This window comes from Lottia gigantea (assembly GCF_000327385.1).
Source record: "Lottia gigantea unplaced genomic scaffold LOTGIsca_324, whole genome shotgun sequence".
NCBI classification, from domain to species: domain Eukaryota; kingdom Metazoa; phylum Mollusca; class Gastropoda; family Lottiidae; genus Lottia; species Lottia gigantea.
In genome coordinates, this window is record NW_008709089.1 from 63,969 (window position 1) to 78,270 (window position 14,302).

Sequence of the window (14,302 nt, forward strand, 5' to 3'; positions counted from 1 at the left end):
AACGATTAACCCAAACCAGGGGAAGAACCAGTCAATAGAGTTGATGCCACTGCGCTTAAACATGATGTTTTATACAGAAATAAAGACATAAACTTCAGACACGAAGCAGACAGACAAATGATAATCGAACTTGAAAATATTCCAAATCCAACTTTCAAAGAGAGAATGCAAAGGGCTCTGATCGTAAAACTGTTAAAAGCAAAGGTGAAATTGGGTATGGGATTGGCAGATGAAATTCATAAAGAAGTTAGAAAAACTAAAAACTTTTTAAAAGTTAAAGTATTTGAAAAAGATGAAATATGGTCAGCTGATTTAATTCATATGCCAGTCGAAAGAGGATTTAAATATTGCTTAACAGTTATAGATTTATATACAAGATATGCTTGGGTTATTCCTTTGAAAAACTAAACAGGATTATCAGTCAAACATGCTTTTGAAACGATTATGAAACAATCTAACCGACATCCAGAAAAACTGTAGGCAGATAAAGGAAGTGAATTTTATAACAAAAATATGAAATCTCTGGGATTTGAAATTTACAGTACGCATAACGAAGGTAAAGCGGTAGTTATTGAGAGATATAATAGAACTCTAAAAAATAAATTATTCAAAAAGTTCACGGAATTGAAATCCCAAAAATGGCTTAAAATATTACCAGAGGTTGTAGATGAATACAATAACAAAATTCATTCATCTATAGGTGTCACACCAACACCAGCCACAAATAATCCAAAATACGAAAATGAAATAAAAATTTAAATATTAAACCCAAATTCAAAGTTGGAGATCGCGTTCGTTTTTTCAAATATAAAAGTAAATTTGAAAAAGGTTACGTTGGATACTGGACAAACGAAATATTTATCGTAGATAAAGTAAACAGCACATCACCTCCAACATATGAATTAATCGATCAAGACAAAGAACAAATCATAGGTAGGTTTTATCAAAACGAACTTCAAAAAACCGACTTTTAAAAATGAATGAATTTCTCGATAAATATGGAACCGATACAACTACAAACTTTCAACTTATGAGATGGGCGAATGAGTTAAATATATCACCGTTTTATTATTGTATGAGAGATGAAATAAATAATCTGAAATATAAGAAAGGTAAATTTTACGCTATAACAAATATACATACTTCCGATCAAAAAGGAGTTCATCATTCTGCTTTGTACAAAGACTCTTCAAATGACTTATATTTCTTTGATTCTTATGGATTAGAACCCACTTTAGAAACCAAAAAACCTAACGCTACAGCGTGGATAAATAAAGCGAAACCTTACTTCCTGGATCAAATCGGTGACACTCTTCAAGGTGATTTAGATATGAACAATTTTAAAGTAACTAATTTAAATTCTCCGGAAAACGATAATGACGCTGTTCACAAGAAATATTTACGGGATCAAATAAATTCAATTGAAGTAAATAAAAACCATTTAGAAGATAAAATAAGTAATGTGAAAAGATTCTTAACTAAATAATAAAAATTTTGTTAATGATACTAAACTACAACAAGAGGTAGAAGGTTTAATAAGTTTTATTCAAAAACAATTGGTCAACGTAGTGAACAAAACTGAGTTACAAAATTTAATTTCATTAATATCTAAATTAGATGATAACATTACAAAACAAAAATTAGACATTCAACAATTAATAGATAACATTCCAGATGAAAATGAAGATACGTTTCAACAGGAATTAAATGCTCTGGAAACTAAACTTAACAGTGAATTACAAAAAGAACTAACAAATATTAAAAAAACAAATACAAAACATAGATGATAGCGAAATCAAAACCTATATTCAACAACAAATACAAAACATAGATAATAGTGAAATCAAAACCTATATTCAACAACAAATACAAAACATAGATAATAGTGACATTAAAACCTATATTCAACAACAAATACAAAACATTGATGATAGTGACATTAAAACCTATATTCAACAACAAATACAAAATATTGATGATAGTGACATTAAAACCTATATTCAACAACAAATACAAAATATTGATGATAGTGACATTAAAACCTATATTCAACAACAAATACAAAATATTGATGATAGTGAAATTAAAACCTATATTCAACAACAAATACAAAATATTGATGATAGTGACATTAAAACCTATATTCAACAACAAATACAAAATATTGATGATAGCGACATTAAAACCTATATTCAACAACAAATACAAACTATTGATGATAGTGACATTAAAACCTATATTCAACAACAAATACAAAATATTGATGATAGTGACATTAAAACCTATATTCAACAACAAATACAAAATATTGATGATAGTGACATTAAAACCTATATTCAACAACAAATACAAAATATTGATGATAGCGACATTAAAACCTATATTCAACAACAAATACAAAATATTGATGATAGTGACATTAAAACCTATATTCACCAACAATTACAAAATATTGATGATAGCGACATTAAAACCTATATTCAACAACAAATACAAAATATTGATGATAGTGTTATTCAACAACAGATAACCACAATTAAGTTTTCCCTATGGAATGAAATGGCATGGGGGAAAAGTGTGAACATACTAAGAGCTCTATAACGACTTTCGTGGGTCGAAAATTGGAATACTTGTAGAGCAACTACGCTCCTTTCCAATTGAATATTCAATGGATATGTGCTTTCCTTCATTTAGTCAGCAACATCGTTTTGATTATCGAATATAATTCACGAAGTGGTATAATTTTATCTATAAAACGGGTCGTTTTTTGTTTGTTTACAATCAACATTTTCTTGTGCATAAATGTGGGTTTTATGAACAAATGATTAATGAAATGGTCTCTGTTACACCACGTCATGACGTAAGATATAAACGTAACGTAACGCACAACCTTTTGATTTTTAATGATTTAATGGTCTTTTCTGCTAATACAACCAATTAGGATGTTTAAATTATGGAATGTTCTTTATTGACTGTTTAAAAAATTAAAAGGAAAAATTCAAGAAATATTTTTAAATACAGGTGCTAAATTTGGAGATGATAATAGTTATACCTGTCACTGTATTAATGATGAACAATGCAATAAAGAAAGTGGTGTGTGTGGTGGAGGTTGTGCTAAAGGATGGTCTGGTGATACTTGTCAAAAACGTAAGAATTGTACATTTGAGTAAAGACATATATCATGTTAGAAGTTTACTTACGTCCCACAATTGTAATAGATTAGTCCCAATGACATTAAGGCACTTAGTAGGTAGGACTGGAGTGTACACGTGTAACAAATCTTTATTGATTTTAAATTGTTCAGTAAACTCATCTTACTTTTACAGTGCCCTATTTCACAAAGCTGTAAACGATTATGTGGAACACAATGACTTACAGTATAGTTGAACTTTCAGAAAATGTAGCTCTTGGTAAACAGACTTTTGGAACTAGAACGTCTTATTTAGCTGTAGATGGAGACAGCACTATATTTTTTAGCAAATGTACTGATACCAAATATGCTGTTACTGGTAGATGGTGGAAGGTAGATCTACTAAAAGATTATCCTATTAAACATATTACCATCTATCGTAAGAAGGACTTTTTTCTCGATACAATATGAACAAATCACGCATCATTCTTTAAGAATCACGCCAATGCCTATGTTACGAACAAATGCGATAAACACCGAATATTTTACTCTTGAACAATTACATATACTTCGATTTTAAAGTTTGATTTCTCCCAAGTGTACATATACCACATTTAGAAATAAGAATGCATTTTCTTCTATCTTTCAGCTCATTGGGGTGAGTAGAAATATTTTAATCATTACAATGGCAACCTTAAAATAGTAGGCAATGGGCCGAGCTCTGCTATCGATCACAGAAAATTCACAAACCCTCAAGTTTTTGGTGACTAGTAAATCTATATATCAAAGTTATCAGTAAACTACCCTCTTTAAGAATATGCATTGTTTTACCAAAAATACTGGTTCACTCATTAAATAATGACACTTGAAGACATGCACCCATTTTTCAATAATCGACAAAATCAACAAACGGAACTGTAATTTGTGCATTGCTTTAATGTAAAATAACAAAAATCAAGGATTTTGAAATAAATCTAAATATAGTTTTTGTAAAATAATTACAATCATCATCATTCGTCATCTTTGTCTTTGAAAAACACAAATGAATTATATGACGAGTCGTCATTTAAACATTCAAACGCGGATAATTCTTGACACACACTGTCAGGGACAATAGATATTTCATTATCATTTATTAACCACCCATGGTTTCTCGGACACGGTTCTGCTATCTCTTGTTCAAGATAGCTACGATACAAGTTAACTTGAAAAAATGCGTGTGGCACATGAAGTTTTATACTATCGCTTCTTGGAAAATGAAATGAGTTTTACGTCCTAGTTTTCTGCACCATGTCGGCTAATGAAGACGTGCATCGCCATGCAGAGCACAATGAGGGAAATTTAGCCTGCTTTTTTCGATTTCCAACTGTTGTTGCATCTTTATCGTGCACAGCTTGTAGCACAGTCGGCCTCGGTTTATTTTCCATACGAACGACTAGACGCTTTTTCCATGACAGCCCCTCTTACCTGCATCACTAACAGGAAGAAACCGCGTTTGGTGGCACTGAAACATCACTGACATAACCAAATCTAAACTAGCTGTATCGCGTTTCATCTACTCATTTCTGCTTTCCATCAAAACAACGAAACATCTCAAAAACCTAATTTAAAAAATCAGTTAATACCAAGATGTCTTGGTCTCAGAGACTATATCAAAAAAGACAAAATTTTTAGATAGAAGATAAGACTGTAAACGTAATAAATAAAAAGTTACGTTCCTTGTTTAAGGTCTATTTGAAGGAATTATGCGATTTTCGTAGTTTTAGTAGTTTTAAAGACTATTTATAACATATCTTATCGTTGTATAAACGGATGGGCGGCGCTTCGCCGTTGTATACATTTTTCGTTATAGCATCATTGACTTTGTAAATGTATAGAGACAGGGGGGTGACTGTAGTTGTCTGCACAGATCATCAATAATATCTTAGTCCCACCCTCAGAACGTTCTACAACTGCAAAATAAATTGTATTCGTGTCACTTCTATATTTATATAATGTAATTAAAGCCACGATTATGATGTAACAAGTACCACTGGCTTTAGTCCGAAACATCTGCCTCTATTCCAGCCTCTGATGGATATTTTGACAATTGTCGGCTGAAAGTCAGAAAGTAGAGTCAGAAAAAGGCCATGTTAAATATTTAATTAACTTTACGATGACTGTATATTAATGTTGAGCATCACCGTAACTTCGTTTTACGTGCTTCTGTTACCTTTGAACTTTTAGCTGCACACGCAGTTTTAAATGCGAGATCAGTTTCGTTAAAAAAATCGACGAAACTGGAGACGTGACATAAATGGTGTAGGGAGAAAATCATGATATGACTGAACTACAAACATATTCATCTTCTAAATATATCTGGGTTTTGCAGATCCGAGGTATCTAAAAATCTGCCTGCGGAGATGCTGAAAGTCCCCATTTAACAGGGCCTTTTTTTCTGTCACTACACTAGCCAACATCTGTCCAAATAGCTATCAGAGGCTGGAAAAGATATATATTTTATTAATTTATTAATGCCCTTTTAATTATTATACTGAGATTTACTAGTCACCCTTCAGCATACTGAAAGGTTAATTAGGGTTCGTCCTTAAGATATCAGTTTGCATGAAAGGTGTGATGAGCTAGTTTTATGTTTAAAATAAATGTTAGATGGTAGTAGAGTTGTTTTCAAAACTTGTTTTCAGGTTTTTCCTCATTGAGTGGAATCTCACTGCACGTTAACAAAGAGAATCAAGAACCAGAACTATGTCATAAAGATAGGATTCTAGGTGCATTTACCACTGCAAAAAAACAAATAGAGTGTGATCGGGTTATAACTGGTCGTTATTTAAACATCAGTAATTTTCAAATTAGCCACAATGGAATATATTTAACTTTATGTGAAGTAGAAATTTATGGTATGTTTCATCCATTTCAATATTTATATACCCCCCCCCCCCCCTCCCCCACACAAACACACCAATGTGTATGTATAATGCCCTGTCCGTCCATCCGTCTTGTGAGCACAATAGAAACTACAGCGTTCACCTGATTTAATGAGATCTTAAGACAGCTTCGAATATGTCCTTGACTTAGTTAAAAGACGTTAAAAAGTTTCTTAATGCCTAGTTCACACCAACGGCGAATGCTGCGCTTTAAATCGGCGAGCAAAGCGCCATTATTTTTTGTTTACTTTTCCAAAAATATCACGATCTAAGTAATGTTACGCTCTGATAAGCTCTGATACGAATTATTTCCCGATTTGATTAGGCCTTGTTACTCTTTAAATCACACTTTGATAAGCTTTATTAAGCTTTGATGCGGTTATGACGCTTTAAATCACGCTCTGATACGATTATCAAGCTCTGTTGTGCATTGTTAAGCTCTGTTACGCATTGGAAAATTTCGAAATGGCCGATTTCTCGCCGCTTTTGATCAAGTGGTGACAGACCGTGAAGACTGGGGTCCTCGCTTTGAATAAAGCTATGTTAAGCTTTCCTATGCTTTGAGTCAAGCTTTGCTGAACTTTCTTACGCTTTGTTAAGCTTTGATACGTTCTCGGCGCTTTAATCAATTCGTGACAGAGCGCCCAAAATTTTTAAAAAGTTTAAAAATTTTTTTGGCGCTCTTGCCGAATATCCATCTTTGCTCAAAACTTTCCAACGATCTATTACGACCCTGGCGCTTTAGTCGAGCTTTGTTACGCTTTGGTACCGCTTTGAACGCCGCTTTAAAGCGCGATCAAAGCGCCGTTGGTGTGAACTGAGCATAAGCACATTAGAAGCTACGATTTTCATTTATAGTAATGGCAATTAATGTGATCATTTGATGGCATCTTGAGTAAGTTCAAATTTGAAGACTTTACGATAATCGTTATAGAGCTATCAGTTAAATCGCTTAAAAATTTTCTCGTAAGCGCAATAGAAGCTACAATTTTCTAACGAAGTGTGATCATTGGAATTTGCAAGATCTTGAACAATATCTAATGGGACAGATTGTTGCTCTTGTTTAACCGCATCCTTTTTTGGGTTTAACATTTAGAATGATTTACAATTGATAATTTTTGCTATTGGATATCGCAATCAACTGGAATCACTGCTCTGTGGGCTTATGATTATCTTGCTTGGCAAACTATCTTAAATTAAGCAGAAAGTGCAACCCTACAAAAAACAACATAGTTTCTCGCCCACTTACCGTGTTCCTGGACATATTGGACGAAATATTGTACAAGTAGTATTTGAAGCTGTTTTGTATACATATATACTTGGACGAATGACTTCCTAGGCAGGGAGATCGTCTTGTCCATCGGAAGTGATCATCCCCTATTTGTGCGACATACAAAACAGCATTTCCTTTGACAATAATTATCCCTTAAATAACACTGGATACTGATTAATACCTCTTTACTTCAGTATGTTCTGTAGGAACGTATGGTTCAGATTGTACAAACTTCTGTCATTGTTTAAATAATGAAAGATGTTCAGAGAATGGTGAATGTCCTAGTAGATGTGCTGATGGTTGGATGGGAAGTACTTGTAGTCAAAGTAAAATTTTATATTTTAAAGTTATTATATTTTCCACGTCGAAATTATAAAATTTTAAATCTATGACACAGATAGCACAGTAATATTAACACTGTTTAATTTTCTAGCTCAATCTGTATTCAAATGATAATGTATAAAATATAAATAATTCCCCCCAAAAAAGAATCTGCTGGGTTCTAAAAATCACTCCATACCCGTGATTTCATACCCTTTCACATGTTTCTATTGAAACTAAGATAATATCGGTTCGTATACATGTCAAAACTTGATACAATGCGTTCACTATATTTTTTACATTTGCATTACTAGTTTGTGATACTGGTATGTATGGTGCTGGATGTTTAAAACTATGTTCAGATAGAAATTGTTCAGTAGAAACATCACTATGTAACCATATCAGTGGTAGCTGTATAGGTGGATGTAAAGAAGGTTTTGGGGGAATTGACTGTGTTAAAAGATGTGAAGATGGTGTTTATGGAGCAGGATGTAGAAAGAAATGTTCAGATAGAAAATGTAAAGATAATTTACAATGTGACAGTAAAACAGGAGAATGTATTGATGGATGTCAACCAGGATATCAGTCAATAGATTGCCTTCGAGGTTAGCTATTTTATAATGATGACATAAATCTAAGGATTCACCTACAAATTTGAATACCATTTGAATGGCTTTAATCATGCAATTAATGCACTAGTAGATTTTATCTCACTATTTATTGTCGTTTTTGTAACACACCCCTTCCGACATAAATTTGTTGATTTTTTTCTTTCATGAGAATGCGATAATGGAACATATGGACAGGACTGTTTATCTAACTGCTCAGCAAGATTCTGCCAGGCACAAGATAAATGTAGTAAAATAGATGGAAAATGTGACTGTTTAGAAGGATATCAAGGAACAGATTGTACTGTTGATAAAAGGACTGCATTGTCAGGGGGCGCTAATTTAGGTAGTACGTTTTAAAATAAAGCTATCTGACTATATCATATGACCCGATTATTTTCGTAGTATTATTCTCATAAACTAAATAATAGTTACAAGACATAAAAAATACCATTACATTTGATCATAATTTAGCTACAATCGGCAAATATAAGCATTTGTTCCAGTTGCTTAGCCTGCGGAACATTTTCAAATGTAGAAAACATGACGTGTTAGTTTGACAATGATTACAGAACATAAAAAGTGCCCTCTACTTGCTCTAATTTGACTAGGCTTTTTTTCTGCAGAGTACAATATTTTCTAATCCCCCTCCCCTGACGTTATTTGCCTGATATTAGTACCAAACTTTCAGGAAGTTTAGGTAATGACGTTGTATAAAAAAGTATAACTGGAAGCCATATTAAAAAAAAATAAGTGACCATACCTGAGGTTATGTTTGACTTAGCATCATCCTTGGGGCATCAAAATTTCTGTATTTTGGTGGTATGGAATGCCTCTTGGGTTTAAAAATATTGCCAGATTTATGGCAGCCATCTTGAAATTTTAAAATGGTGGCATATTAGATAATGTAAGTGACCATATCTCAGATTGAATATGTCTTCGCGTCATTGATAGTCCATCATAATATATGTTGTTGAATGTTGACAATAATGCTGTCAATACATATGTGTTTTCGGGGTCCATAATGCTATTTTCATTTCATCCAAGATGGCCGCCAATCAAAAATCGTATTTCAGAATTATTTTAAGCTTAGCCAATCAGTAATAGTTTTCACAGCTCACCATCGGAATGTGTGCCTTCAAATCCATGTGTGTCCAGAATTATCCGCGTTTGAATGTAAAAATGTGATATATAGAAAAGACATACATAGAAATAGTGAGTAAAATTCCTAGTTTGAAGTATTTTTAAAGGAATTATGTGATTTTTGTACATTTCTAGTATTTCTGAAGACTATTTACATATATTCAAGACTCAAATCAAGCCCGAAAATCCCGTATCTGTCTCTTTAAAAGCTGAGTTACGGCTGTTAATGAATTTTTCCTCAGTGCCCATTTTGAATTCTAAGAATTTGTCAACAAATCATCTCATATCTATGAAAATATCATAATAGTATTCTCTCACCCCAAAAACATATATATTGACACTACTATTGGAAGCTGGGTTATGACTGTTGATGGATATTCGCATTGCCGCCATTTTGAAATCAAAGATGGCCGCAACAAATGATATATTGGAAGTTGGAACTATTAAAAAATGTAAATGTCTTAATCTTGCCTACATATCCTAAAATGTTGGTACTTTTGTCCGCCAAATAACACTTGGTCCAGTAGTATGGCAGTATTTAGTAGAAGTTCCAAAACCAACATTAGATTATCATAGAAGTTAACTACCGGATTACACTTATTTCTTGACTTGGTTATTTGAATTTCCAGGTAAAGATCAGAGTTCGATTATACTTGAAACTGTAATAGTGGGACTAGTTATTGGATGGAATTTTATGATGAAGCTAACACACGATATCTTCACTGCTTCTGTGGAAGAAATACTGCCGTGAGACTTGTTGCTATCAGAAAAAAATATCACAGACTGCATTGGTATACGATCATAGATGCAGAATTTTTTATGGTCTTATTCCATTGGAAGGTTGATTTGTTTTTTGAAAAAAGAAATAAACGTACATTATCAATTTTTATTACTCTCGTGATAAATCTTTGTTGTTATAATGTCAATGTCTACTATCACTGTGATATGTAATCCAGCAAGCAAGAATAAAGAGAGAATTTAAAAAAATAATAATAACAATTGTAAGTATTGGCGTAATATCACAAAATCTGTAAATGACAAATCATACAAAGAATTTCTAGAATGTTCAATTGAAGGACAATCCGACGTAAATATATTTAAACCTGAGTATTTTAAGAGATGATATTGCCATAATACTTCATTCGTATTTGACCGATATAACTGATGATACAGAACCGTTGAATTATAAACCCAGTTCACAGGAACTGACAAATTATTAAAAAGGAAAATTGAGAATGAAAAATTCATTAATTCTCATAAAGCAACAGGACTGAATTCAGTTGAACTAAAAATTTACGTTTGTCAGCAAATTTTGTATCTGTATATCTTACATATATTTTCCATTTAGGTTTATTTTAAATTGTGTTTCATGATTGTCTGAAACTGGCAAAAATTATCTTAAAATTATCATAAAAAAGAACGCGAAAATTTATCTAATAACTAACGCCCTTTTTCCTTTCCTGCCCACAATATCTAAAACATGTTAAAAGCGTATCACTTGAATGTAGGTCAGTTGCGGCCACATGGTATTTTGGTCACAGTAATAAGGGCACAAGGTAACTCGGCTTTCGCTTAAACGCAAATACAAGACGTGTGGTTTGTAAGTCATGGAAGCCGTATGATGGTGGCAACAAATGGAATAATTTGAAATTTCATGTTGGATGCTAACTTAACATGACTTACGTTAGAGAGGCAGTTTGCAAAATATTTACGTCTATGTATCTGCTTGATCAAACTGATCAGAGCGAACTAATTGTTAATTAAGCAAAATATCTTGTATAAATTAAAAATTACGCACAATGAGGAGAGGGGTTATTGTTTTGATTTTTAAACATAAGGGACAAAAAATTATTAAAAAATTATTTACTCAATGCCGTCGTTAAAAATCTATCGAAGATTTTAGCCACTAGCAATCTTGTGCTGTACCGGTGCGAAGTATTTTGGAAAATGTACCAAATATTCGTACGTAATTAACTAGTAAGAAGTCATGTGGCTCTGTCAAATAGATGCAGAAAAAGCCTTCGACCTTATCCGTAACGAGTAATTGCTACATGTTCTGAAATCTTTCGGAATCGGCCCTATGTTAATCAAATTAGAGATTATATACACAGATATAGCTAGTACAGTCAAAATCAACGGACACCTGTCACCCTACTTTTCCATACAGAGGTCAGTACGTCAGGGTTGTCCGTTATCCGCATTGCTATATGTATTATGTGCTGAGCCTCTGAATCATCAAATTATAAAAAATCACCCGCGAGAGGAATTACAATAAAAGACAGCGAGGCTCAGTCCCTAATATATCAGCATGCGGATGATATAACCCTGACGCTTGCTGACCTTAATTCTGTAAATACTATTTTTAAATGTATAGATACTTACTGTAAGGTTTCAGGTGCCAAAATAAACATCCAGAAATCAACAATTATGCCATTTGGCTCTGCCATCAACAAAACAATAAATATAGATTTACCATTTAAGATAGCATTTGACATAATTTTGATTCTGGGTTTTTATTTTGGTCATTTAATATAAAGGAATGTGTAAAACATAATTGGGAGGTAAAGGTAACTAAAGTGAAAACCATTCTTAATCTTTGGCAGAAAAGAAATTCAACACTTCTAGTGAAAGCTACGGTTATAAAGACCTTAATTATGTCTATATTTTACTATACAATGTCTATTATCCCCATGCCTGACCATATTGAACAGCAAGTAAGATCATTAATTTAAAAAAAAAAAAATACTTTTATGTTAAAAGTTATATTTTAACCCTGAAAATTTTAACATATGGAAGTATACAATGTCTTATTTTTTAAATTTGATAAAGATATATATTCTTGATACCGCCCTTTTATCATAATCCCTTAATTGCATGGGACGACCTGATCCTACTATTTTAAATGACATTGCTGTACAGCCTATTTTTAACAATATTTTATTAAGTAATAATAACATATTTTTAGCTTTTGACTATTTTATAAAATGTGAAATTTTAACCTATTATGACCTATTATATTTTATACCAGGTTTTTTAAATAATCATTACATTATTGGTATATTAAAGGAAAAGTTTCCATACATAAATAACAATAGGGTTATAGAGACTTACGATCATATAAAAGAATCACTACCACAAAAAATGGGTAGATATTATCAACTCGTCCCCATTTGTAGTCCATACTGGTGAAAATCATTTCAATATTGATGGTAGTGAAATCTCCTATGATCAATTGACTTCCAAATTCTGCTACAAAGTATTAATAAAATTTAAAGATGTTAAACCCTGAGAGAAGCAGAATTTGGAGGTCAATTGGTCTGTTAAGTTGGCTAATATTTTAAAATCTATAAGGCACTAGCAGACGACGCTCTAGGTTTTTACTAAGAATTATCTTTATGGATCTTTACAACTTTCGGTTTCGCATGTAAAGATCCATCACTAGGGATACTTCTGCATTTAAAAAACATCATATTCATTTTATTATATACAACTTTCAAATTTCATGATTTTTTAATCAAGGTTTTAATAATAATTCCACGTGTTAACTCATTTTAGAGAAACATTGTCATAGCTAGTGTCCACAATTTGAAGCCTTACAGTAATATGTTTTAATGATGTGAATAGAATGTAGAATTAAATTGAGAAATATATATATGTAGTGTCAAATAGTGCTCAGTACATCAATTGTAGAGCTACATAGAAATATTTATAGATATATTGTATATTAATAAATATTCTGTATTTAATGAATAAATGAAAGAGGTATAAATATATAAGGAGTTGGTCTGGAACGAGATATACGGCTTGACAAGGATCAGGTAAAGAATTCGTAGATAGTGAATCTGAAAGGAAAAAAAAAAGTAAATAGGTGCTCTCCCTGCGTGAGAGTTTACCTGCGACCCTTGATTTGAACTGGGTGAACGTGGGGGGTAAAGTAAAAGATCAGATGAAAATTTAAAAAAATATATTTTTGAGTAAAAAAGAACTCTAACAATAATTGAAGGAAAATAAAAAAAGCAAAACAAAAACTTACATAATAGATACTGAATCGGTTTTCATTTGATAATCTGTATCAACTTACTGGGATTAAGTTTTTGGATTAATTTATAGTTAAAGGATCAGTTAAGCAGTGTAACACGAGTGCGACAAGTACCCTTAGTTTCTCCTACATATTGTTTCATTGTTAAATGCTCCTGGATCGGGTACCATTTTACCACATTTGGTTAAATTGAATCTGCCACCATCCAGTTGATAGCCGTTGCTAAAAGTTAAGATATGAATTTTGTGGAAAACTCTTTTATAAACAGCAGTTTTCTTGTTGTTTATTTTAAGCACATATACAATCATCTTTACATTTACTTCATTAGTTGAATGAGCTCATTTCAGAATTAATTGAATTTGAACTAGGTTAAATCTACATCTAATCTAAAATTGGTGAACAAGACATCAAATTCGAAAATGATGTAGATTACGTCCGATGATGAAAAAATAAATAAAATAAAAACAATGATAGGTATTTAATAATAAAAAAAAAGAAAACACGCCTTTATGTAATAATACTAGATTAAAAACACTAGAAATTAAAAAAAGACATTGAAAAAATAATAAAAAGAAAACTAATCATTGACCACGAAAGTTATACTTATTCAGATTAACAATGCTTGCATATAAAAGTATAATTAAATAAATGAAAAATTGTAGGCCTACACTATACTATGTACATGAGACGGCGTCCTAATATAATTTATTCATGGATATTTCTATGATATTATGTATTCTGCTACAATAACGTGAAGAACTTTATATTCCTCCTAAAAATACAAAGAGAAACAATTATCAAGATCGCGAATTCAAGTATGCATGTCTACACGATCGTAAAATGATCGTGGTTAAGAAGTTCGTG

General features: G+C 32.0%; 2 protein-coding genes across 2 annotated transcripts; both read left to right on the forward strand.

The window, feature by feature from the left end:
* Positions 1-976: 976 nt before the first annotated feature.
* Positions 977-2,601, forward strand: LOTGIDRAFT_175633 (hypothetical protein; the record flags this gene model as incomplete). Its single annotated transcript, XM_009058129.1, has 2 exons — positions 977-1,457; positions 1,784-2,601. 2 exons carry the CDS (start codon positions 977-979, stop codon positions 2,599-2,601), a joined length of 1,299 nt encoding a protein of 432 aa, XP_009056377.1.
* A 766-nt stretch (positions 2,602-3,367) lies between these two features.
* LOTGIDRAFT_175634 (hypothetical protein) lies at positions 3,368-10,150 on the forward strand (the record flags this gene model as incomplete). Its single annotated transcript, XM_009058130.1, has 6 exons — positions 3,368-3,569; positions 5,815-6,027; positions 7,522-7,653; positions 7,963-8,253; positions 8,429-8,605; positions 10,029-10,150. 6 exons carry the CDS (start codon positions 3,368-3,370, stop codon positions 10,148-10,150), a joined length of 1,137 nt encoding a protein of 378 aa, XP_009056378.1.
* Between the last annotated feature and the right edge of the window lie 4,152 nt (positions 10,151-14,302).